The sequence below is a fragment of the Triturus cristatus genome, chromosome 5_1, assembly GCF_964204655.1.
Source record: "Triturus cristatus chromosome 5_1, aTriCri1.1, whole genome shotgun sequence".
Classification (NCBI taxonomy): domain Eukaryota; kingdom Metazoa; phylum Chordata; class Amphibia; order Caudata; family Salamandridae; genus Triturus; species Triturus cristatus.
In genome coordinates, this window is record NC_140587.1 from 126,672,474 (window position 1) to 126,700,148 (window position 27,675).

Genomic DNA, 27,675 nt, shown 5'->3' on the forward strand with positions numbered 1-27,675 from the left:
AGCTGACGTACATTGTCCCAGGCTACTTGGTCATGGGAAGTTGTTTTTAGCCTCCTAATAGCTTTTTTGAGTTCGCATTTCATGGCTCTCAGCCCAACTGTTGATTTTTGATTAATTTAATTTTTGTTTTTGGGATTTTTAGTCTGATGTTGTCTGCTCAGCATTAATGTTTTGAGATCCGAGGTGAATTTTATCCAGGCTTGGATTTTGTTTGGGGCCTCAAGTTCGCTAGCCGTTATCATCATCTTTAATTTAGTCTGGAGTGTATCTATTGTTTCATTTGACCATTTTAGGTCAAATGTATGGATGCCTCCTTCTATTATCATGTTTGCTTGATGTTTTGCGATTTTTAGCCTGAAATGTATGTGCTGGTAGGAATGGTCACTCCTGGTTGTATACTCTATGGAGAAATGAGAGAGAAATGGCATCAGTGCTACTGAGATGGCTGTATAATCCAGTCTTGATCGTGTCTTTCCTCCGTGGAATGTGTGTTTTGGTGGGAAATCATCTGTTGTTCTACCGTTTATTACTCTCAGACCAAGAAATTTTAGGGCATTTACCAGTCGTTGACCTTCGGCGTCCGGTGTAGATCTCTTTAGCTGATATTCCTGTGGAATATTCCAGTATATATTGTCGGCTACTAACTTCTCATCTTCATCCGGGGTATATATTAAGTTAGAATTAAAATCCCCTGTCAGTATCATGTCCCATGAGGGGTATGAACTCCTTATATCTGTAATTATGGTGATCAACTGAGCATTGTGGACTGTTTTTTTCCTTGCTAGCGGATGTGCATATGTATTGATCAACAGGACAGTTTTTGTTCTGCCGACGGTCCCAGAGGTAAGCTTTATCAATTGGATATTTGGACCTGAAGAGACTATCTGTTCCGTTTCAATATTTAGTGCTGTGGATATATATACTGCCAGTCCCCCTTTTTGGCCGTCCATAAATGTTGGTTTTTGTTGCAGGGACTGTGTAGTGTATGTAATTTGCCAGGGGAAAATCTTCCAGTGCCCATGTCTCCTGAAGCGCTATTATATCACAGTTTTCCCTGTTATTAGGTTGACAGCCATTTTCTAGCCATTTTTTTGACCCTGCAATGTTCCATGAGAGCAGCTGTACGTTTCCCTAGTCTTGCTTGACTGATGTCTTTTCCAATGATCAGTGGCCCTTATCTGAGCTTAGCGCTCCTGTCAGCCAGCTCCATCTGTCCTGGACTGGATCATTTTCAATTGTCTGATCGTTCTGCAGTTCTCTCCTCAGCAAGGTTGGAAGGTTGCTGCCTTTAGCTCCATTAAGGACTCTATATTTGTGCTGGTTGTTTTCTATTTGACTTTGTCCATAACTCTTGTTGTGGTTAGAATTTACAGTCAAAGGGCCAGGATAGCGTGGTATAGTTAGCCTTGCCAGTTTAATTCCCCAAGCTTCGAATTGCAGATTGGAATTCATGATGTGCTGGGCGTCGTCTTCTTCTGACTGCCATGTATTCAGCGTTTGTAGTATATTTTTTTTATTTCAATTTAAATTCTACTGCCAATAAGTTCGACGAGTTCAAATATTTTAAAGCTGGAATGTTAGCTGTTATTAATTTCAATATGTTACCCCTATTCAGCGTGTCTTGTGGCCCTTTTGAGTCATATTCCGGAATTAAAAGTATTTGCTGTTTCGGAAGTTGATGCCATTGCTCTATTTGTAACATTGTATCCTCATTCTTGTTGTCGGCTGTAATTTGTTTCTTTTCATCTTCTATTTGGACTCTTAGGTTTACATATTGGGTCATATTTCCCATTCTGGTGTTTTGAGCTGGGGTTTCTAATGGTGCCATGTTCTCTTGATTGATCTCTTTGTTATGGTTAATTGCTAATTCCTGCCCTGAGTTTCCTTGGTTGTTCTCACGTCTATGTACCAATTGAGGTTTCGGTCAAGTTTTCTCCCTTGGGCTAACTTCTCCATCACCGAGATCATGGGCCGTAGGATTTTCCGTTATCGGTCCTACAGAGGTGCTAATTCTATAATTGAGAGCCCCTGGGTTTAAGTTCTCTATTTTTTCGTATTCCATTTTAGGCTCTCGCCATCCAGCCTCAAGAGTTTCTGTGGATCCGTGTCCATTTTTGGGGCCTCTTTGTCTATTTGTGGCCTTATTGCCAGTGCTTTTTCGAGCGAGGGCATTGTTATCCGGTGGTTTTGCTCTCTGCTTTTTCTAACTGTTTGTGGATCTTCCGGTCTTCATCGTTGGGGTCAATGCCTTGCCTACTTTTATTCTGTGGCTGTGCCCTGCTAACTTCCTTTATCTGTGTCAGTTGCTTGTTTCCTGTTTTGTTCCTGGCTGCTATGTATTTTTTCTCCTGTCCATATGTTTTGTCTCCTTTTCTTTTTATAGTCTCCTGAGTTGCCCCACGGTCTATACCTGATATTGGGTTTGTGTCTGCTCCTCTTCCTGGTGTCTGTTTAGCTTCTGCTGTTTTGTCCTTGTCTGCCTTTTCAAACCTTTTAATGCTACTCGACTCTTCTGTTCTTGTTGTGAGACTAGCCTGGCCTGTTGCTAGCCTTATTCGTCCTGGCCGAGCAGAAAATTGGATATACCTTGGTGTTCTGCTGTTTCGTTAATGAAGCCATTTTGTTTCTTGCTTTCCTGGCACGTTTTTTTGTTTCCGTGACAACTTTGGTACTTTGTGATTTTTATCCAGGTTTGTTACTTCATCGCTTTCCGATGTCTGGTCTTGAATTTCGGCTTTTCGATGAGCCGGACTTGGTTGAACTTGCATATCTTCTGATTTAAGTTCAGTTTTGGTTTGTTTGAGCTCTTCTTTTGATGGAGGCTTACAGAGTTGCAAGGTATTAACTATATACTTTTTTTTAACTTCAGCTTTATTGTCTATCGCTTCCATATTTGATTTATTGAATGATATTATCTGTTCTAATAGTATTGGTAAAAGACTAAATTTGTCAATAATTGGGCTGCAAGCACACTGGACTGAGTATTTGGATTGAACTCTTGAAATAAGGTTATTCATGTTGTCCAGTTTTGTGTTAATTCCTGCTGTTAGACCTGTCAGCCCTTTGGGTGGTCCCTCCTCATCATTATTTATTTTGTCCCCCTTTTGCCTCAAACCCTGTTGCGAAGCAGCTTACCTGGCTGAAGGACGCTCCGCTGCGCACTCTGCATCACCCGGGGGCCCGAGGACGCTGAGATCTTCATCTGGGCCGCCATTGACCGCGCTGGACGCCGCGTAGGGGACTACAGCCCCCAGAGTCCCTAGCGGCATTTCCCGCTTCCGCTTCCCTGCGCGCCCTGAGGCGCTTAAAACTGTCAGGCTCCCTCGGTGGAGCGGGGGACATTGCGAAGCAGCTTACCTGGCTGAAGGACGCTCCGCTGCGCACTCTGCATCACCCGGGGGCCCGAGGACGCTGAGATCTTCATCTGGGCCGCCATTGACCGCGCTGGACGCCGCGTAGGGGACTACAGCCCCCAGAATCCCTAGCGGCATTTCCCGCTTCCGCTTCCCTGCGCGCCCTGAGGCGCTTAAAACTGTCAGGCTCCCTCGGTGGAGCGGGGGACATTGCGAAGCAGCTTACCTGGCTGAAGGACGCTCCGCTGCGCACTCTGCATCACCCGGGGGCCCGAGGACGCTGAGATCTTCATCTGGGCCGCCATTGACCGCGCTGGACGCCGCGTAGGGGACTACAGCCCCCAGAGTCCCTAGCGGCATTTCCCGCTTCCGCTTCCCTGCGCGCCCTGAGGCGCTTAAAACTGTCAGGCTCCCTCGGTGGAGCGGGGGACATTGCGAAGCAGCTTACCTGGCTGAAGGACGCTCCGCTGCGCACTCTGCATCACCCGGGGGCCCGAGGACGCTGAGATCTTCATCTGGGCCGCCATTGACCGCGCTGGACGCCGCGTAGGGGACTACAGCCCCCAGAGTCCCTAGCGGCATTTCCCGCTTCCGCTTCCCTGCGCGCCCTGAGGCGCTTAAAACTGTCAGGCTCCCTCCGCGTCGCGGGACGCGCGCGGGCGGCGCCGGGCTAAGCCCGGGCAAAGGGCGGGCCCTCTGTGGCCCTCAGAGGCCTGAGGAGACTGGACTGGGCCAGGGACGCTGGTTCTGTATATAGGAGTCACACGAAGCAGTGGGGGTGATATGAGTATTCTGCTAGCTGTAGCCAAGGTATTTTAAAATTTTAAATTTATGTGAATTATTAACGGACTGAACGTTAGATCAATTCAGTAAGCTTTTGACGGGGGTGTGACGATTTATACTTCACAATATGTCTAAATCTAAACCCTCTATGGGGCCACGTACAATGGATAATTACTTGGTCCAGAAGGTCAATAAGATTAATTCGGAAAGACGACAGTCGCTGGGGAAAAGTAGTACTCCGCATCTAGAGAACCCTGTAGGAGGTCTATCATCCCCATCATAAAGGGAATGATAGTGCTATCTTGGTAACACCCCAAACGAGCACGCGTTCAATTAGCAATACTCCGCCTGCTATAGATAACATAAATGGGTGGAAGGAAAATAACGTTAAGGGCGCTGTTAATCTCCCACCTGAGTGTGCCCCTTATGTGGTGGTACTTACTAATGTGCCACCGCTAGATAACAGGGGTTTTCAAGAAACCCATGATTCCCTAAAAAACAAATGCCTGTCGTGGCTAAATAGACAATGTGGTTTCCCATTGAACTTTTCTGATAATATTTTGACAACCAGGAGAGCCAACTGGATTGGGAGCGATAGGAAAAGATTAAAGGGGGACTGTGTAATTATTAACTTTAAATACCCACAGCATGTTACTACAGTCCTCCTAAGAGCGGCATCCCTCCCATTCTCAGATGGCAATGTATGTGCCCGAGCACTAGGATACTTTTATAATCACCTTAATGATAATCGGAGGGACAATACTAGAAGTTCTACTTATCCGCACACTTGCAAACCTTATATTGATATTCCTACACAGAATAGATTTCTTGCACTTAGTACTCTGGACTCTAACGATTGACGCACAAAAGAGACGGGGATATGTACAGGAAGGAAAGAAGGTCCCAATTTGGAGGACTGTAGAGAGGAGTGTACATCTGTAATATCTGTAATAACAACTTTGGTCACTGAACTTTTTTGTCTAATCAGAATGAGGCTGAGATCACACAAGAGGGTAGTATGAATACAGGTGAACTGGGTCAAACTTATGAGGCTGGCACAACGGAGGGAAACGCCCGAGGTCCCACTAGTGGGATTACCACCAGAACAGGTATATGCTCCAGGTTGGTGTGCTGGAACGTAGCTGGTTTGAAATCCAAAAGCAGAGACCCGGGTTGGAATTCCTTCATTAATAGGTATGATATCCTATGTTTTCAGGAAACCTGGTGCAAAGATAATATTGATTTTGAGGGGTTTGTTTCATATAACCTACCAGCATATGGAGAGGGTCCCGGAAGAGCTAAGGGGGGTCTACTCACCCTTGTATCGGTCCACCGCCAGATGATTGTGATAAAGTATGTGCCGGTAGGTGATCTAATACAGATGATTTGGATCCGAGAAGGCAAAAGCCGTAACATCCTTCTGATCAATTATTATAACAACATTTTTGATAGCACCAGGGGCAGAATTGTAACCGAATTGGCCAATGCTATTGAGAACCTAAGTTTGAATTCCAACGAAGTATTTGATATTATCTGGTGTGGGGATTTCAATGTCTCATTATGTGAATTATTATCCACAAAGGCGTGTGGGGTTACAAATAATGCTGGATGGGAGGTCCCACACTTTGGGCATGATATGTATGGGGAAAATCTGAATACATTAATGGGGTGCCTTGACCTGGAAATTTTGGATTGTTGCAGGGATAGTAATGGTTCACCTATCCCCACATTTAGGAATTGGCGTGCCAATTCTGTAATTGATCATGTGTTGGTATCCTCCAGTATTGTTGACTGTTTTGCCCCACTGGAAATGGAGATAATGGGCACTAGTGACCACAATTGTATTATTGTGCCCATGACTTTGTGGGAAGGGAATGATAGAGAGACAGGGACTATGGTTGGAAATATTGAAGCACACCGGGTTAATGGGGTAAGGTTGAGGTGGATAGGTGCAAAAGCATCTGAATTAACTGAATCTATTATTATGAAGAATTTAGCAGACATTGTCTTTATTTTAGAAAATAGATTAGATCATGAGCGGGTCTTATCTAGTTTTAAGGAAATCAACAATGCCATTAACGCTAAGTTTACAAGTGGTAGTAGGGGTAGTAAAAAACCTGGTTTGGTCTGGTTTGACAAAACCTGTTCCACTGCCCTGACCAATCTTAAACAGGCCCTAGCAATAAGACCAAGGGAGAAAAAACTAGTAACTACTCTGAGGCTAGAATATAAAAGTGCTATTAAAGCAAGGAAGAAGGTTCTACAGCTTCAGGCATGGGACTCTCTTAACCAGGCGGCAGAACTTTCTAATTCTGTATTATTTTGGGCAACAGTCAACTCCCCATTCCTTAAGGAGACAAATATGCCTGAGTTAACATCAAATGTCTCCTGCGAAGGCTGGATTACCCACTTCTCAAGTATTTTTGATTCAGATAAAAACAGTAACGTCGGGTCAGATAGCTGGCCGATTATACGACTCGATATTACTGTGGAAGAAGTGGAAATGGGGATTAGGGCAAGCAAGGGAGGGAAGGCCCAAGGTCCAGATGGGGTCCCTAGTGATGTATATAAGGATGCCCCAGAAATATGGGGTCCACTGTTGGCTGTTGTTTTTAACGCCGCGGTTTGTACAGACCCTCCGTTAACATGGGAGGAGTCTATAATTGTACCAATATATAAGAAAGGATCCAGGTCAGATGCAAAAAACTACAGACCAGTTTCATTATTGGATGCTTCGGTAAAAGTTATGAGTAGGATTATGCTAGTTAGACTGGAAGAATGGGTAGAACAGGATTGTATTTTGTCAGATAGCCAATATGGTTTTAGGAAAGGTAGGGGTACACTCGATCAATGCATTAATTTAGAATTATTGATCGGGAAATATAGCGAAGCCAAATCTGGCCATATTTATATGTGCTTTGCAGATTCAAGCAGCGCTTTCGACATGGTCGATCACTCTATTTTGTGGTCAACCTTGTTGGAAATAGGGGCGCCAAAGGGCATAATTTATTTTCTTGCCAGGATGTATGAGAGATTAAAAACATGTGTACGTTTTGGTAGGAAGGGCGAATGTACCCGGAACTTTAGCGTTAAACGAGGTATAAGGCAGGGTTGTGTTTTAGCACCGCTTTTATTTATTTTATTTATAAATAACATTGATGCAATTTTAAAAGAAGTACCCGCAGATGCTCCCATGATTAACGGTGTCCCAGTACCGGTGTTATTATACGCCGACGATGCTGTATTGTTATCAAGAACCCCGATAGGGTTACAACGATTAATGGATAGTTTTGCTTCTTTTATTAATGATAAAAAATTAGTTATCAATAAAAGCAAAACATATACAATGATCTGTGGCCCAAAGAAATGTAAACATATAGCAAAAGGGTTTTTTATTGACAAGTTAAAAGTACAGCAGGTGGACAAATTCTGTTATTTAGGTATAACTTTCTCTGAAGATAAAAAGTGGACACACGAATTTAATAACATACGCAATAAAATGGCTAGAAATGCACATGGAATTTTTAGATTTGCCCAGAAAATTGGGGATCGTAGGACCAGAGATATGACAAAAATTTATCAGGCTAGATGTGTTTCGATTGCATTATATGGGGCAGGAATTTGGGGTTACAGTGGCGTACATGAATTGCAACTGGAACAGAATTCTTTCCTTAAAAAAGTTTTGTGTTTACCCACTTCGGCCTCTAATGCATTATGTCACCAAGAATTAAATGTGAACTATCTATCCGATCTTTTGTCACTTAGACCTCTGATGGTTTGGCGGTCTATTTGGCTGAATGAAGAAAAATCCTTTACTAGGGCTATTATCCAGGATTGTATGCGACTAGATAAAGCTACAGCAATACCCTGGATTAAATACATTATTATGTGTTTTTCGGATATTTTTAACCTGAATATTGTAACTGATCCGAATGCTGTTATATTGATCCCTAAGATCGAGTTAAAAAGGGTTTTTCTAGCCTTTGCTGAGAGGAAAAGAACAGTTATTGCTGGTACTTTGTCCACTGTTATGTTTTATAACAGATACTTGTCCATGGATGGATTTCCTGTCTATTTAACTCTTGTCACCAGGCCGACACATAAATTTGTGCTGACCAGATTGAGATTTGGAACAGTGCATCATCTGGTGGCACAACCTGTAATGAGGAAATACCCCGTAGGTCCTTGTAGTTGTGACGGGATTTCTAAGCAGAGCACAATGCACTTTATATTATTTTGCAAGCTCTACTCTAACTTCCGTATTATCCTGCTAAAACCCATGTTTGTTAAATATGGTACACGTACGGTTGAGCAAGCTATGAAACTGATTTTTAATTTACAATCTGCTGACATTTGTTTTTATACTGCTACTTTTTTAAACAAATGCATCAATTTGAGGAAAAGCATGTGTTTTTAGATGTAGTCATGTAATTTTAAAGGTGTAAATTATTGTTTTTTAACTAATAATACTGTTTTATGATGTGTGATTATGTCTGCTATAAGTTGTTCATACTTTGTATTTGTGACTGTGATTGTGTATGCTCTTATGGTCATTAATTTGTACCGAATAAAGCTGAATTGAATTGAATTGACTGAGTATTTGGATTGAACTCTTGAAATAAGGTTATTCATGTTGTCCAGTTTTGTGTTAATTCCTGCTGTTAGACCTGTCAGCCCTTTGGGTGGTCCCTCCTCATCATTATTTATTTTGTCCCCCTTTTGCCTCAAACCCTGTTAGAATTTTTCCTTTTTGGGAACCACCAGACTTTTTAGTATTGATGCAGATTCAGGGAGCCATTTTATCTACCCCTGGAACTTCTGTCTGAGGGCCTGGAGCACAAAATGGTGGCCACCCATTGTCACCTGTGACATCACTGGAACCTACTAGAACCTTCTGCAACATTCTGGAACCCTGTGACAGTTGGAGGCGGTTTAGAATGTTGGGAAGCTAACTCAGAGTTGACAGTTGGAGTTGGCAGTTGGCACCTGACTGGTGAAGAGAGAGCAGCAGAAACCTGAAGGAGGAAGGAGTGAGGCAGCAGGGGTGGAAACTTGTGCCTGGAGTGGGGTCCATAAACCCACCCTTGATACTAGTCCCTACTGACTGAGCCCAGCCTGGAGCCCTCTGTGGGAGAAAGCAAGAAAAACCATCTTAAGGACCTGGACAGCAGGAACAGGCCTTAAAAGTAAAGAACAGCAAGTTCCTGACCTGGTTACTGGTAACTTCCTGAAGTCCGACGTCGAGAAGCCTGGAGACCTGGAGCCCGAGGTGGAGAAGCGGCGCTGACTGGAAAGCAGACGTCGTACCCGGAGCCGCCAGAGGTCGAGAGAGGGCGCCGACGGAGGTCGTGGAGAGTACCAGAGGTCGAGGAGGAAGTCACCCAAGGTCGAGTGTGCGGCGTCGACGGGGGAGTGAAGTCCGCCCTCCGGAGTCGCCGGAGACCGAGGTGGAGCGTGCCGGAGGTCGGGAGTGGAGATCGCACTCCGGAGTCGCCGGAACCTGAAGAGAGTCGTGCCGGAGGTCGGGAGTGGAGGTCGCACTCCGGAGTCGCCGGAACCTGAGGAAAGGAGCACCGGAGGTCGGGAGTGGAGATCGCACTCCGGAGCCGCCGGAAGTCGACATCGAGCCAAGGCCGGCCGACGTCATCGAACCGGCGCCGCCCGAAGTCGACATCGAGCCAAGACTGCCCGACGTCATCGAACCGGAGGCCGACATCGAGCCGAGGCCGCCGACATCGAACCGGAACCGCCTACCGGCGTCGTCAAGAACTGTCATTGCGCCGAGGCCGCCGACATCGAACCGGAACCGCCTCACGGCGTCGACACGACTCCAGCGGCGTCGGAGCTTCATAAAAAGGGCAGTAAGTGGAATAGAGGGCGCCTAAGGCCCTGTGGAGCCCTAAGAGACCATCCTAGGGGCTAGAGAGGTGCTGGAACCAGCTTGGTTGTGCCAGGGGTGAGCTGAGACTAATACAGAGGGGTTGTGTAGTGTGGGAGAGCCAGATCTCTAGATTCCCCCTTGATCTACCTCAGTTTAGGCCTCAGCCTTGTCCAAGCCAGGGAGTATACCCCTCAGGCCATCCAAATCTCTACAAGCTGGGATTGGGTCAAATCATCCCATAGTACCTCAGGAATGTGAACTGATTTTCAAGTGTCACTGTTGGCTTTTATTATTTATTGAGAGCACTGTATTTATTGTATTCATTCTATTTATTGCCTCACAGTATTTATTGTCGCACAATATTTATTGTCTATCAGTATTTATTGCCTCATAATATTTAATTGCCTGTTATGTAATGCACTCATATTTATGCCTTGATTATTTATGATCTACCTAATTTATTGAATCGTTGAAATATTATTTATTTGACGTACCCTTCCACAGGAAAAGCCTTGTCTACTGTGATTGTATTATTATTTATTTAATCAGCAACTAAGAGAAAAGAAGATAAAGAGATATATTTTCAGTATACTTTTTAAGGTGTAGTGTCGTTTTTGGAACGGATGAACGCATGGTTATTGTGAGGGTGTGACGTATGCTTAACATGGTGCCTTCCTTCCCGCTCGAGCCAAGCTACCACAGCGTGTCTGGGAGAACACCACCACCCTTCCGGTGTGGGAGTGTGTTTTTCTAACACCTGCAATTTGTAGTACTATGATATTCATTAAGTCAATTTGAATGTCCATTTTGTCTGTTTGCATATTGAATGCCTTTGTTGTTGTCTGTAACGTTTGTAATAAAGATTTGAAAAGCTCTAAAAGGCTACTTTGATCACTCAGTGTCTCTCCTTGTAGAAGCTGTGTTTTTGTTTCTTGATTGAACATTTGATTTTGATTAAATGAATAGCTAGTATCATGAGTCAACCTAAAGGCGTTATTCTTGTTGTTTGTTTGAGTGGTTTTTAAGCCTTGTAGGTCCGTATTATCTTGTATATTTTCATTGTGCATTTCCCCCGTCAGGGTGCTTGGTTCGATGACGGACATTTGAATAGAGTCTTTGGTTGATACAGACCTAGGAGCAATCTGCCATGGGTCAATCAGACCTTTGAGGTCATCTTGGTCCTCCTGATGGACCTGTGCTGCTAATTTTAGCCTTGATTTCGTCTCGTTGTTTTTTGCAAACTTAGGGGTGGAGGACGTCAAGTTTTCCTGAGGTATTTTAAAGTTTCTTGTAGGGGAGTCGGGTTTTTTCCCATGTCCGAGCTCTTTTAGGCCGTACTGTTGTGGGCCAACTGATTTGTTCATGTGGTCTGTTCTTCCTTCCTTGTTGTCTTTTATGTTGTCTGAACTGTTTGTCCTTTCGTCTAAGAACAGTTCCATGCTTAGGAGCGTTTTCTCCTTGTTTATCTTATCAGTGCTGACTTCCTTATCCACCTCTTCTGGATCGGCCGCATTGGTACCTGACTTATCCATATCCTGGTTCAGTTTTTGCATGCTCCATGGATTGGTTGAATTGATTATGTCTTGTATGGCATCGTTTTGTATATTTTTTGGGGGGGATTGAAACTGAGGTAGCTTTCTGAGGAGCTAATGGTGTCATGAGGCCTGGTAGCTCAGCTGATGTAGAGTAAATGACTGAACCGGGATCTTTGAGGAGTGAGAATCTAGCACTCAAAGCTGACTTTCTTTTAACATCTTCCTCTATATTTCTGAACATTGTGATTATTGGGGATATTTATGGGCTTTTTTGCTTAAAATCCAAACCTTCAGTTTTGGTTAGTTGTTTTGCGAGCTTTTTTTTAAACTTTGCTTTTCACTCTTGGCCTTCTGGGTTGGAGTCTGTCTGAGTCTGCCTGAGCTCATTTCTCTCCGCGCAATTATATCCTCTTTGTGGTTTCTAGTGGTTTTGTGGTTCAATGCGGTTCAGTGCGGCTATGCTGTTTAGCGTTTATCTTCACCAGCCCCCTTTCCCCGCTTTCCCCCGCTTTTCTCTGCTCTTTTCCGTGCCCCCCCCCATGCGAAGCGCAGTTCTCTCTTAGTGAGACCTACCGAATCCCCTTCTTGCAGGAAGCTCGATGAAATAAAATCCAGAAATCCTGAGCAAAAGCTTGTTTGTGCCTTTACCTTTGCCTTTAACTTTGCTTTTGCTGCTTTTGCTTTAGCGGCTAGAACTCCCAGCTGCTATGGAGAGAGCCGTGGTTACTCAAGCGGCTCCTGCCACTGTTGCCGCCGCCACTCCCTCTCAGCTTTCTCAGCAAGGTCTAAAGCCAGCCACAGCAGCGACGGCAGGTGGCAAGGACCACAAGCACGGGCGCCACGGGCACCGCCGCCACCACCACCGCCGTAGATTGAGAAAGAGCTCTTGAAAATAGTTAAGCAAATCTGTCTCTTTATCCATTATGGCCCAAGAGAAAAAAATGTACTTTTAAAGACTCTCTAGATCATGCCTGACTCCTTTATTAGTGGTTTCTGGACAATCGCCTTCGCTTAGTTAGTGGATAGTCACATGTCCTTTGGACATTAGTTGTTTAATCTTGTTGCTTACTGTATGGTGAGCTTCGGGAACTATCATTTTGAATCCATTCACACACACACACACACCTGCACACCCACACACACCCAAGCACACACACACCTACACGCACACTCAAACATACACACACACACATACACAGACACCTACACCCCCCCATAGACACACAAACACACAGTACCTTGGACGTTGCTTTGGACAAGCATTTAAATAATTCTGTGCCTTGTAATAACCCATGTGTTTTGTTCCCTTATCTCTACTGTAGGGTGTGCGGGTGCTATTCATGCGGTCTGATGGTGGGCTGACGCCCATGGAGAACTTCAGCGGCTCCCGTGCGGTACTCTCTGGTCCGGCAGGGGGTGTGGTGGGATATGCCGTCACCACGTACTGCCCGGAGGATGGGAAGCCTGTGATTGGGTTTGATATGGGAGGTGAGATACCAAGATCTAGCTCACTGCAATAAATGAGGGCTCACTGCTTTGGTCGAGGGAGCTCTGATGGCTACGGGAATGCCCAACACTTACTCTACTGCCTTTGAGATGTAATTTATGTATTTATTTGTGGGTTTACTTTGCGAGAACCAGGCCAATGGGCCATCACAGCACTTTAAATAGCAGTACGTAAACCGAAGAAACTTGAGATCCAAGTTTTACCAAAATAAATAGAGAAACAATCAATCTTATGTAAATAGCTGAACCCCAACAAAATGCAAGGGCAAATTAAGCCCTAATGACATATATTCTGTTTACAGATGATTTTTTTAATATATCGCCTTGATAGTTTAGAAATAAAACAAGTGTTTACAAACCAACAGTCGAGTTTGCAATGCATTGATCACATGATCTCAAAAGTAATGTGTGCGTGACACCGAAAAGGAAAAGGACTCTATGCATGTTAAATTGTGAAGTAGAAAATTACTGTAGGAACAAGATTATCCATGCACATCACCAACAACATAAGGTAAAGTCAATAGCAGAGTGTAAAAATCAGCTATACGCTGCAGCTCTAGATTATCCATGCACATCACCAACAACATAAGGTAAAGTCAATAGCAGATTGTAAACATCAGCGATACGCTGCGGCTCTAGATTATCCATGCACATCACCAACTACATAAGGTAAAGTTAATAGCAGAGTGTAAACATTAGCACTATGCTGCTGCTCTAGATTATGCATGCAAATCACCAACTACATAAGGTAAAGTCAGTAGCAGAGTGTAAACATCAGCGCTATGCTGAGGCTCTAGATTATCCATGCACATCACCAGCAACATAGGGTAAAGTCAATAGCAGAGTGTAAACATCAGCGATACGCTGCGGCTCTAAATTATCCATGCACATCACCAACAACATAAGGTAAAGTCAATAGCAGAGTGTAAACATCAGCGATACGCTGCGGCTCTAGATTATCCATGTACATCACCAACAACATAAGGTAAAGTCAATAGCTGAGAGTAAACATCAGTGTTGTGCTGTGGCTCTAGATTATCCATGCACATCACCAACTACATACGGTAAAGTCAATAGCAGAGTGTAAACATAGGCAATATCCTTCCCTCTGTATTGTGCATGCACATCACCAACTACATAAGGTATAGTCAGTAGCATGGTGTAAACATCAGTGATATGCTGCTGAGGATCTAGATTATCCATGCATATCACCAGCAACATAAGGTAAAGTCAATAGCAGAGTGTAAACATCAGCGATACGGTGCGGCTCTAGATTATCCATGCACACTAAGGTAAAGTCATTAGCAGAGTGTAAACATCAGTGATATGCTGAGGCTCTAGATTATCCATGCACATCACCAACAACATACGGTAAAGTCAATAGCAGAGTGTAAACATCAGCGATACGCTGCGGCTCTAGATTATCCATGCACATCACCAGCAACATAAGGTAAAGTCAATAGCAGAGTGTTAACATTAGCACTATGCTGCTGCTCTAGATTATGCATGCAAATCACCAACTACATAAGGTAAAGTCATTAGCAGAGTGTAAACATCAGCGATATGCTGAGGCTCTAGATTACCCATGCACATCACCAGCAAGATAAGGTAAAGTCAATAGCAGAGTGTAAACATAGGCAATATGCTACGGCTCTGTATTGGTCTCTCTAACACTTGCAAAAAACACTGTTGATGCTAAAAATGATAAAAAAAAGAGTCTTTACCTGGCGTATTCTGAACTAAGAACCTGGAATGCAGTCTTAGTCTGTGAAATCAGAATATTATGGAGTGGTGATCCGTAACCTAAACAATAAGGATTGAGATTCTGATTATGGGATTTTGTGGACTGAAAGTCGGTACCAAGGTTCACATAGATAGTGTGCCTAGCACCCGGTTTTCATGGGCGTTGAGCTGTGTGTGTCTTGCATGCATCATTGTGAATAGGCATACAGTACTAGACACCGTCCCGCATTACGGTCACCCTTGCTAGATAAACCTATTCATTTGCTATCGGTGAAGGTGACAGCACGGGTTTAGAAAACCATTTCCTCCCTGGTACCTATTGTTTTTAAAAATAATATGTGAATGTATATGTAAAGGGCTGTCACCTACATGCATTCTTGCACTAGAACTGCAAATAATAAACAACATAGAAGGAAGGAGAACATGGAATGGAAGGAAAGAGAACCTCAACAGAATAAGAAGGTTTTTGAGAGGGTGACAGATGTAGATGAAGGTCATTTCAAAGTTTGGTCCTTAAAGTAACATCATCAACACTAGGCCTTACAGAAGCGCTGGATTGAAAGCAGTGAGCATGATCTAGATCCAAGAGATGTTAGAGCGGTACGGCGAGAGGAGCATAGGGTCTTCCTAATAGTAGGCACAGTGGCCCCGGCAGAGGCCCTGGGTATGTTGTTTAACTGTTCGCCAGTGCATGGGCCGGCAGGCACCAGATACCCGATCAAACTGCTGTAGACTGCCGCTTGGCAATCTGAAAATCTGGAAGGCCGACATTGAGGGCATTACGATACTCCAGTCGCGATAGGATGGCAGAACTAATCACTGGCACCCACTTGTCACAAGGGAGAAAAGGCAGGATTTTTCTGAGAGTTTTGAGAGACAGAAAACAGAATCTCCAGGTTGTATGGATTTGAGTATTGAAATCCGGGTCATAGTCAAATAAAGATCCAGGGTGTTTTGCCATCGCAACAGGCCGGAGAGTGAACCCAAAGAGGAGCACCAAAGTGTCTCAGACCAGACTTGCTGGCTGCCACTAAAAATCTGAATTTCCGTTTTGTCTCCACTGAGCCTCAGAAATTTGCTGCAATCAGATCTGGCATGGCTTTCATGCAGTCTCTAAGGGCCAGGGAGTCTGGGGTTGTTGAGTTACTAAATTTGAAAAGGATCCGCATGTCATCTGCCTAGGACCACACATGAAGTCCAAAAGCTCCTGATCAGCTCAAGTATCCAGTGAGCCTGTGGACTCTCTGTTTGATCTTGCCTCTCCTTAGAAATGGCAAGTTTTCACCGTTCTTTACCACCAAGTAAAACCTGGTTGGAGGGGGCAGTGAAAACTGAAACGTGACCCTCACGCTTGGGAGAAAATATACCATGGCGAGGGTTTTGTTTAAATATTTATTTGCTGATTTCTTTTTAAAAATAAACAAATCAAGTTTGCCGTACGGCTCTGTCATGTCAATGGAGCCATCCGTCAAACTTTAAGGGGCATATTTACAAGCCCCTATTGCCATGGGAACACCACTTTTTTCGACGTTCCTGTGGCGATAGGGGCTTCGCCATATTTGCAAGGCAGCGTTAAGCCACTTAATGTGGCTTAACGCTGCCTTGCAAATAAGGCCCCCTTTCAAGCTGTACTTAGCTTGAAAGGAGGAGGGCAATGGGTGCTGCGCTGGGCGTTCCACCGCAGCACCCATTGATTCTGCCGCTGCCTCCTGGGAAAACCTGGTCTTAACCTGGTGAAGCGAGGAGAAATGTTTCATTTCTCCTCGTTTTTGCTGTTTTCATGTGTGCTGCGTTGTGCAGACCACATGAAAACAGCAAAAAGCCAATGATTGTTTACATACAGGAAGGTCCCCCTTCCTGCACATAAATAGTCAGTTTTTGAAAATGCCATTCAGCATCTTCTATGTGTGCTGCATTAAGCAGCACACATAGAAGTTACAAATTGGCATTTAAAGATTGTTTATGTGCAGAAAGGGGGACCTTCCCGTACATAAACAATCTTCCCCTGCTCGCAGGCAGCCTTGAACTATGGTGCAAGGGTGCCTGCGTTGGCGCTAGGCTGCTAAATTTAGCGCCAGCGCAGGGGGAAACTCAGGACTGCACCATAGTTTTGTAAATGTGGTGCAGTCCAGTGTTTCTGAAGTGGCGGAGTGAGGCGTTAAGCCAGGAAGGCTAACGCCTCACCCCGCTACTTCCCTTGTAAATATGCCCCTAAGTGCATTGGCAGAAACTGCCATAATGGAGGTTCCTGCTAATGCAAGAGATGCCCACAGGACCAAAGGACATTCCTACACTTACTGGGTGCCCTGATGGAGCAAATCCCATCTGCCAATATCTGAATCAAGCCTTAAATGCTTCTACTTTCTTTCCATTCACAGACACAGAAAATAATACATTTTTGTTGAACAGAAAGACTGTTTTTAAGTCATTATAGTCTAATGACAAATAGAAGTGAATTTTAAGTTAAAGACTTTTTTAAAGATTCTTTGAAAAGATATGAGAAGCATTGATAGGAAAAAGTGGGAATGGAATCCAGTGGATCATGTTTTTGATCACACCTCTTCACTCGCCTAAATCAGGTACATCGACAGATGTCAGCCGCTATGCTGGTGAGTACGAGCATGTCTTCGAAGCCACAACTGCTGGAATCAGCATCCAGGCACCACAGCTGGATGTGAACACTGTTGCAGCAGGAGGAGGGTCCATGCTCTTCTTCAGGTAGGTGTTCGTTTTATGTAGACCACCCAAAGAAATGTGTATCTGATCATAGAGAAGTGTGCACTAGAACTGTCCGTAATTTCAGAGAATAGAGTCTGTAGCATCCACTTCCACCACTGTGCTTGTGATCACAGGGACCTTGTAGTGATAGAAGGTTCCAAAACCATCATAGCAGTCACATTCACTTGTGAGTTCACAAGTATGGTGACCTGCACAATAGAAGAGTGCTCAACCATTGGAAATTTCAGTCTTTAACATCAACCATCAAAATGTGGCCAGGAGGAATACATATAGAAGGTCTGCGAATTCAACTCATACCATCCATCATCATAATCTGAATATATGGGGCAGAGAGGTGTACACAGGTAGAAGCATCTAGAACGGTCCGAGAATCGGCCATTAAAAGTAATATTTCTGTCCATTTCCTAAAATAGCAAACACAAGGAGATGATGGACGGAGCGCTGAAACTTTTCAGACACTCACCCCAGTCACAGATCTGGGTTGAATCCATCATCATTCTTTAGCTCACTCCGCCACCCCAGTTCAGACACAGCTATATGCAAATCAGTCTTGACCCTGTGCCTCATGGGAACAGTCCAGCCCAAACTGCCAAGCCAGGTCTTCCCTGAACCGGAAACAAGCATCCTGGGACCGGTTTTGGGGTAACACCCCTCATGAGCCAGGCTAGCTTGAATCCAGTGTCAAAGTGAGCAAGGGAACCACGTCTGGGCATACCCTGTCACCCCTAGTGGGACGGGTATGCCCAGTTGTGGGTCACGTGCTCTCCATGTCACTAAAGACAAGCTATCCTAGCTGAAGAGGGGTGAAACCCCGAAACCGGTCCTAGGATGCTTGTTTCCAGTCCAGGGAGGACCTGGCTTGGCAGTTCGGGCTGGACTGTTCCCATTGGGCACAGGGTCAAGACTGATTTGCATATGGCTGGGTTCAAACTGGAATGGCATGGTGAACAAATAAATGATGGATTTAGGCCCAGATCTCTGTACTGGGGTGAATGTATGACATTGTTCTACATTCTGTCCATCAATTGTTGTTTTTGAATTTCCTAACATAGCCACTTATGTACAGAAAAGGGTTATATAAAGCGCCCGCACTGTATAAATGTTAGGATGTTTACAATCTCAACAGCACACACTTCCATCGTACCAGAACTCTAGGATGAGAGAAGGCTCAGTGTTGGGTAGGAGAGGCCCAATAGAAGCCCTTTTCTTATTCCCACTGACCCAGAATAAGTGAGCTTTTAAATGTCATTTGAATGCAGTCAGATCATATAGGACATATGGCTCACTCAAAGACGGGACAGTACTGGGAGCTAACAATCACCGAAGAACATATTTTAAATCTAACTATGTATTTTACCCTGGACATCAAAGAAGGTCTCCAAAGGCAGTTGGGATAGATTTGTCCCAACAAGGTTTTGGGTGATAAATGAGGCCAAATGATTACTTTTAGAGCGCATTACAAGTATCTTGGCAAAAATTGATAGGTTTTAAAATATATTTCTGGACCGTTGTTTCCCTCCCGCAGTAAATAATATATGCGGTGCTCTCCTAGGTTTTCTTTCAGGGGCATATATAAAGGGGGATCCCTGAACCCAATGCAGTTTGAAATCAGCCCCCAAGAAACCCAACCTGCTGTGGGTTTCCTTTTGACCAGTCCAACCTTGGTAAGCTCTAACAAGCATTGGTAAATGTCAGAAACATCTCTTGTGGTGGTCTGTGGAGAGCGCTCTTTTGTTATGTGAATTAGTTACATATCGCACAAACCTAAACCCGATACCCTTTCTTTTCTTTTTTGAAGTTCTGTTAAAAATTTTATTGTAGCTGATTTGAAGCCACATCGGGGATGGATTGCCTACATTGTATCAATTTCATTGGAATTTGAAACTGTTACATCAAGTTTTTAGGGAAACAGTATCCATTTCAGTAGGTCTGAGGTTAATTTGAGGATCAGCAAGATTCTCAACCAATCCGAGAACCGATTAAGAATTTGTAGGGATTCAAACTGTCTACATCGACACCTGCTTTTTCAATGTTATGTGAAATAGGTGCCCGCCTTTTCCTTGCTTTGTGTTGTTTTAACTCCGCTTCCCTTTCCTTGTTCCAACCAGAGAGTCAAGAAACCTTAATATGAGGGGGTCAGATGTAGGCTCTTTCCGCTCAACCCTTGTATCTTTACTACAGGTAGCATTGTCTGTCCTGGGTAAGGCCGAAACGACTCCGGAGTGAATGCTGACATGCGTGTTGTGAGCCAGAATCTATCTCTGGGCAGAGGTAATTCAAGGAGTATAGACTTTCTGTGTTGGTGGTAAGTACTTTTTGTCTTTTCCTTTACAGATCTGGTTTATTTGTGGTTGGTCCGGAGTCGGCTGGTGCTCATCCTGGCCCGACCTGCTACAGAAAGGGTAAGGACACACTTATTCTTCATGTATTTATATGAGTGCCAGTGTTTGTAAAGCTGAACGCTGGACTGGGGCAGGAGCCCCGAGTTACAATTCAGAACCACTCACAATGAAACAGGTTCAAGAGGAGAACATTGTGAACAGATTGCAGGGCCAAAGGGCCGTGCCGGGAGTTCTGTGATGGAGGATTTTCAAATAATTGTTAGATCAAGGAATAATGTAGGGAGAAGCAATAAACAAATTACTATAAATGCTTCAAAAAGTGTAGTTCTCCAGGATGAACCAGGCATATTGGGTGGTGCATGAATTGAGTGAGAGATCTGATTACGGTGCTGTTTGTTGATCACCAGGCAGAGTGGAGGGTCTGTGCAGTACTTTGTAAGAAAAAACCTTCAAGACTATCCTGTGTCTTCTGTACGCATTTACGTCATTTGGCGGCAAGATCGTGCAGGTGTGTCCTGGTGGGAAGCTATCTTTCCTCCTCATTACGCAAGCCAATGTCTCCATCTAAAGTGCCCCCTTTATGAGCTGGACTAGACCTCTTGAAATGGCAGCAGTGTCTTACACACGTCTCCCTTCACTTGGACGGGACACGATATCACTATATAGCGTACAAACTATAATATGTGGACATTGGGTTTCAGCAAGTATTTGTTATTTGGACCAGGTAAAGTGTTCTGATTTGTTTTGATCCAATTAAAATCTTTGTTTCCATCACACACCTGAATTACAAAAAAATGTCCTTTTCTAACCACCGAAATATATTTTAAAATATTTGCACAGTTCAAGCTATTTAAATATTGTGTCTTTGAAAAAACTGACAAAACTGACACCCTACGGCTTCCTCAGTGTCTGAGCATTTTATGTGTCCCAAATCTGAAACAAGATGCTTGGAGCTAACCACCACACCCTGATCACCGGGCCGTGATTGGTCCCTCTTAAGAAGCAGCATCCCAGACTCACTTGCTCTTTTATTGACCCTAAAGTGTATAATGGCCATCACAGGTCCCCATGCGCCTCCTATGCATTGGTACAGGCAATTTTGGAACCCTTTAGACTGTGTTGAGACCACTCTGGCTGACCTAGGACCATTCCATGGTTCATGATACAAGTGAGCAAGGATTTGGGGGAAGGTTTTCTAGCAGTATACACATGCACTTACACGGGCTTCACAATATTGAATAACAACATATTGTCAAGGGATGTAAACAAGAGTTTAGGAATAGTAAATCTGTACTATCCTTATGTATGCGTAAGTTAACGACAATACTTGCAGTCAATAAGTGCTGGTCGATAAAGTGCCGGTTGATATTGTTGACATTGTTTTTTGAAATGTAACCATAGGGAGGCCATTAGAAGTGGGTGCACCTCTTTCCCTGCTCCCCGAGGATGCTGGAACCCTGTTTCTAAGGTGGATTTGAATGCAAGAGAAGCAAACCAGCGTGGAATACATTACTACTGAAACATAATGTATTTTTTGCAGTATGCAGGAAAACAAACAAACAATATTTACATTAGAAAATCTATTCACAAACAATTCATGTCAAAATTTACAGAAAATGAAGGCCTAAGATGAATCCATATGTATAAGGTTATTTCTTTAGTTATAAGTTCACAATGTGGTGGTGGCAAGATACATAAAGTTGTGCAGTGAACAAAAGGAGTGTAAACAAATATGTCCAATAAACACACTGAATCACAACAGTGATACACTGACACAGTGGTATCCAAGTAATCCTTTATATACAATATGTGTTCAGTTTGTCAACATTGAGACCACAAAGCAAAATAGGCGGACACTTCCTTGTGGCAAACAATTTGTCAGGCAGGGGTAGGAGGCTTTCAAATTCTAGAGAATCAGGCAGGAGCAGTATTGGACTAGTCAAGGTACGATATTGTATTAGAACGGAAACAAATGCAGGAGTAAGAGCTTGCAAGGCCACAGTGCTGCACCCGTTCATGCCAATGCCACAACTAGGCTTAGCACCAGTTGTCATGGTTCGTGGGTAGGGGGAGGGTGCGGCGGTGGGTTGCAGGTGGGGGGTTTGTGCAGGAGCATAAATCATTAAAAAAAAAAAAAAGACTTTCCTTTGGAGAAGTGTGGAGAGGTGTGGCTCACTGGTTAGAGGCGGCAGACCCGTAAGCAGAGAATCGGCCAGGGACCAGGGTTCAATTCCCGACGCGGCAGGGTCGTGGACCAGGATCAAAACGGACTCGATATTTCTCGCCTCGGTACCTACTCTAACCATGAACACACTCGGCAACTCTGGGCATTAAGCTTGCCTCATCTCTACAACGGCCCCCCACAGACGCCAGGGATGCCTGGTTTCACCTTGGAGATACCCAGAAAGGGACCATCTCACAGGGATAGCCAGGACGGGTTCCCCAGCGGTCTACAGCGCCGGGACGCCCCGTTGCTGGGGCAGCTGTGCGCTTTACAAGTCTACAACATTTACATTTACATTTACATTCAGGCCGGGTCCCACGTCTTCTCTGCTCCTGTTCTCCTGCCTCCGACTCTGGCAGGAACAGGAAGCTGCAGCTAGGCTCCCTCCCCTAAGCCAATCACAACGCTACAATGCAGAGTTGTGATTGGTCTGTGCGCCGTGAGACGGCGCTCAGCCAGGGGCTGGAGGGGCAGGCATGTTCTCCATGCAGGCTGTGATGCTGCGTGCATGGAGAAGTGGAAAGTGCGCATGACTGGTTTGGGCAGGCCGAGAGGGCCGACCAAAGGGTCACTGCGCACTAAGGAGTGGGCAAACCACTCCTCCTCTGCTCCAGAGGAGCCTCGCCCACTGCAAGAAAGCAGTGGGGCGATACTCCTCCGCCATAGCAGAGGAGCCGCCACTGCTTAGAACACAACCGGCTGCGACGATACATCGCACCTTGAGTTCTCCAATATTGCTCCAGTCCAATACTAATTGTATGAAGGACTAGTCACGATGATCCCCACCCCATAAAATGTTTGAAACCTTTGGGATCTAAAATTCATGCCTCTAAAAATATAAAACTGTTACCAGACCTGCAGGTCTAGTGACTTCAATAATCTACTTGACCGAACTGTAATGTACTTGACCCGTGCACTGGTCTCAAATTGTACAATCCTAGGCAACTAGTTTATTCAAATAAGTCGCCTTTTTCTTCAATATTCCATATCAGCGCACATTCAGATATGCGAGTTCAACATGTCTGCTGTACAAAGGCTCTTCTTTTTGAATTTAATAGACAAAACGTTTGGGCCACGTATAATTAAACTATAGCCCTCATGAAGGGCACGCATGACCCCTAACTTGCCTATTAGTTCACTAACAGCATTGTCATCACATGGAGGGCTGGAATATTTTTCAGTTCATGTTTAAAACTGTAACTTTAAAAAAAATATTACTAAAACATGACGTGGTAGCGCACTGTAATTTACAGGCAGCACATTTCCATTAAAATGGCCACAAAAGTTCTACTGACATGCAGTCTTACTGATGAAACTATATAGCGTACAAACTGTAATGTGTGGACATTGGGTGTCAGCAGATATTTGTAATTTGCACATCACCAATTAAAATGTTCTGATTTGTTTTGATCCAATTAAAATCTGTTTCCATTCATACATCTGAATTACACAAAAAGTCCTTTCCTAACTATTTAAATATATATTTGAACAGTTCATTCACAAGCTATTTAAATGTTGTGTCTTTGAAAAATACTGACACCCTACAGCCTTCCATTTCACACTCCTGTACCTCAGCACGATTGTTTGATAGTTCACTTTACTTTTCTTTATCTAACTGAAGCGTTTGAGGATTTTGTAAACATCAGTCTCCAGTTAAAATAAGCAGCAATTTATAGATTTAGAAGACATAAACTGACATTCAACATCTATCTTTGAACGTTTAGCAAATGTGACAAGATAAAACCGAGATTTAAAGACATCTTTATTGTTCATTCGCTTTCTGAATAAATAGAAAACTTGCTCTTTCCCAGCTCCAGCTCTCTCACCAGACAGGGCCAATTGGCCCTAACAGTATCTCGCCCTGATGAAATCTCCCTCACCATAGTATGTGTGTGAGTAGATTTCTTGAGGCCTGAATAAGCTTCCCATTTATTTTTCTAGTTTTGACAGGTTAACTCCAAAAAATGTTCCTCTGGGAGCGTGAGCAGCACATTGTGACCACCCTCTATAGGGTTAGATTGTGATATCTCACCTCTACAGTTTTTCATTTTAGGGGGTCCTCTTACTGTCACGGATGCCAATCTCTGCCTTGGCCGCCTGCTGCCAGAATTCTTCCCAAAGATCTTTGGCCCCTCGGAAGACCAGCCACTGTCCAAGGAAGATACCATGAAGGCCTTCAGCCAGCTCACAGAGAAGGTGAACTCTTTCCTAGATGGACAAGAACAAGACACCCCTAGCCCGGCTCACAGGCACAAGCTGACAGCAGAGGAAGTGGCAATGGGCTTTATTCGGGTGGCCAACGAGGCGATGTGCCGCCCTATCAGGTCCCTAACTCAGGTAAGGAGCTGTAGCTGGCATATTTCTGGCAGCTCTTGGGTTGCTTTCTCTTAGATACTTGAAGCTATAGTTTAGTGGTTGGCTATAGAACTAGAAACTCCTGATGTAAACATGAACAAAACTGTGTAGATTTAGGATCACAAGGCAAAGTATTTCCACTTTTGAAGCAGTGTTTGCCGTAAGCATGGTGAAGTCACAGGACCGTGTTGAAGCCACAGCAGATCTGTCACTCCACTATCTTCAAACTCTAAGAAGAACAGACCCACTTCTTACCTTCAAGTATAAACCCTAGATAGGCTCTCGTTGTCACCTGTGTGACTGTACCGCAGGGAAGGTACCCTGACCCAGCATCACTAAGGCCTATGATGGTGGGGCTTGTGGACAGATGAGGTACCGCCCATCTTTCCCAGGATTCCCTATCTAAGCATAAAGAGGGGGGTAAGAGGAGCAGTCTTTCCATAAACATCTTACCTGCCCTGCTAAGTCTTCTGTTCCCGCAAGCAAAGGTGGGTCTCAGACCCTGAAAGTGATCAGGTTTAGAACCTGAACACAATAAGATTCATGAGGTTACAACTGGCTTACCCGGATGAAACACACACTGGACAAGCATCATGCCACCATGCACAGATAACAGCACCTGAAGGAACCTACCAGCTGTGGTTAACTGACTTTTATGCATGACTCTGACACGGTCAACATCCCTAGTTGCTGTCCCCCTACATACGACAAATCTACCACACAGTACGTCCTAGCAACCAGCTTATGTCTCAGGTAAAAATAGAGCCAGTAAAACATAAGACTGCTAAAATGAGTGAAAGACAAAAGGGTCCGCCTTCATTTACGAACATGACAGCTCCATCGTCCTACTCAGTCGTCCTTTTCTTCCACCTAGTGACACCAGGAGGGTCTGTCATTCAGCTCTCTTTATCAGGCATCCCTTGAGCACATGGAGAGATTATTCTCTCTATGCGGGCCCTTCACTGGCATGTTAGTCCTGTACATCGAATATACGTTATGGCAGTGTTGGGCAGGGAAAGCAAAACACAGCTAGGGAGAGAACTGGAAGTAAAAAGGGGCTCCCCTTTAAAAAAGCAAAGGGAAGCAGGGACATCACCTGTAAAAAAGAAAACACACACAGGATGTGCAAAGAGCAAGACCTCCCTCAAAAATTAAAAACACAAAGAGCTTGGGAAACAGGGTGGTTGGGGGGAACCTTCTTACTGCATAGCAAAGTAGGAGGGAAAAGCTGGCCCAGAAAGATGATCGAGGGCTGTGGGAGCAGCACTGTGGGCATGAGCCGTAAAGCCAATCCTGCCCCTACTCCACTTCTCCCAGATGAGGTTGCTGGAAGATCTGCAGAAAGGGACTGGAGTTTCCAGTTTATCCCGATGCCAGGTATGTCAGACTCCTAAATTCTCGGATCCTCTAAAAATTTCTGGGTTGTCAAGCAAGTCTGACTTCCGAAGGGGGCTAGGGTACTAAGGAAGACTTCTTTTGCTCTACCCTTTCCAATATAAAACACATAACATAGGTTCATAAACCTCCACAAAGAAACACACTTGTAAATTTGTTTCTCCCAGTAATGCAGGCTGGCCACTTCCTTTTCTGCATCAACTTTTAAGTATTGATTGCCCAGTAATCGTCATGACATATTAAATAGCTACAAGTATAAGAAATATCCATTTGAAACAAACATTTAATTTTTAGGACGTCAGGAAAAGCTTTGTATTTATTAGCAAGTCAATTTTTTTTTTTTTTAAAATGCAGTAAATGTTATACGTAAAATATACATCGTTCTGAAGCCCTTGGGTCCATCAGTACTTTAGAAAACCTTTAGATAAAAATAAATTATTAAATGACTATGTATGAGGTACACTTAAATTCTATGAATTTCAGTAGAGATTAGAGAGCCCAGCAGAGCAGAGAGTGCAGGGCCAGATTTGACAGTCTTGTGAAGGTTTCTGTCGGGGGCCTTGTTTGTTCTGCAGGCCCACTCTGATTTTGTCTTCTGAAGTATGGCTTTTGGCTACATTTTGTTTTCTTGTAATGAAGTGACACATTGACTCTTGTCTCCTTCAGGCTAAAGGCCATGACACTTCCCAGCACATTCTGGCCTGCTTCGGCGGAGCGGGAGGGCAGCACGCATGCGCAATAGCTCGCTCCTTGGGCATGAAGGCTGTCTTCATTCACAAGTATGTATCACTTGAAGGTTCATGGCAGACTAAGGGGCTGATTCACAGAGGCATTTAGGAGTGCGTAAAGTAGTACTTTTGTAGTACTCTTTTACATACACCTACATGCCTTGGTGAATTGGCCCCAAAACCTCTAAAATGGAAATAAAATGTGAATATTCAGCCAATAGCCATATGCAGTCAGTGCATTCATAGGTATGTGGTTTTTTCGATCCCAATTTGAAAGGCTTGTACAGTCCTCCTGTAGTACTCTTTCCCACACTCTGAAATGCTTTTGTGACCCGGTCTCAAGGTGTCTTTCTTAATTATGTTGCCTGTGAGTCTCAGTGACAAAAATCTGAGACATATGCTATAAAGGTACATCTACAGATAGCATAGACTTTGGTTCATTTGGGAATTCATTATGATAGTTAACAACTGTCCCTCTCAGAATTTCTTGGCAAAGAGCAGGAATAAACATGAAAGTCTACACAAATCGAAGTTTTGCTTGCGTAGTTAATTTCCCCTACATTTACCCCTGCGGAGTATGTAATGCAGAAATTTGGATCGATTACGCTTTATGTTTTTGTGTCCGTTTAACACAAGTTTTTCTATGTGGGGCAATCCTTTGCTCCGCAGAATATGTAGGGGTGTTCCTTGCACTTATTTCTGCCTTCATTGGTACCCAAGTGTGGGTGGTTGTTCATAGGCGCTGGATGAAGGGGTTCCGGAGCTACTGCTGCACCCCCAAAATAACCCTGCAGGAGTCCAGAGGGTGAAAGAGAAAAAAATGTCTTTACATTTGGTTGTTATTTATCTTGTCAGAGAGGTCAAATGTCAGGCAATATCTTCTGCAAAATTGCTGCTTATTCTTTTAACATAGAGATTGATATTTACTTTTCTTTCTCTTGTTGTAGAGTGAGAGGATTTTGGGAAGTGGACTCAATCACATTCTTATTGGTGGGAATTGAAAGCTGTAGGATGTTAATTATCTTTCTAACACGCAGCAAAAATTAAATACCTGACCTGCAAATTGACTGTACTAATAATTAAAAGACCAT

The 27,675-nt window shown here is 44.1% G+C and overlaps 1 protein-coding gene across 5 annotated transcripts in view; it reads left to right on the forward strand.

Annotated features, from left to right (window-relative positions):
- Nucleotides 1-27,675, forward strand: part of OPLAH (5-oxoprolinase, ATP-hydrolysing) — a 443,349-nt gene that overhangs the window by 239,929 nt on the left and 175,745 nt on the right. For all 5 annotated transcript variants that reach the window (XM_085604553.1, XM_085604550.1, XM_085604552.1 and 2 more), the window contains exons 7-11: nucleotides 12,875-13,040; nucleotides 17,381-17,519; nucleotides 19,875-19,942; nucleotides 24,160-24,443; nucleotides 26,523-26,635. In XM_085604553.1, coding sequence (XP_085460679.1) covers nucleotides 12,875-13,040; nucleotides 17,381-17,519; nucleotides 19,875-19,942; nucleotides 24,160-24,443; nucleotides 26,523-26,635 — 770 coding nt within the window. The remainder of the gene's footprint in view (nucleotides 1-12,874; nucleotides 13,041-17,380; nucleotides 17,520-19,874; nucleotides 19,943-24,159; nucleotides 24,444-26,522; nucleotides 26,636-27,675) is intronic.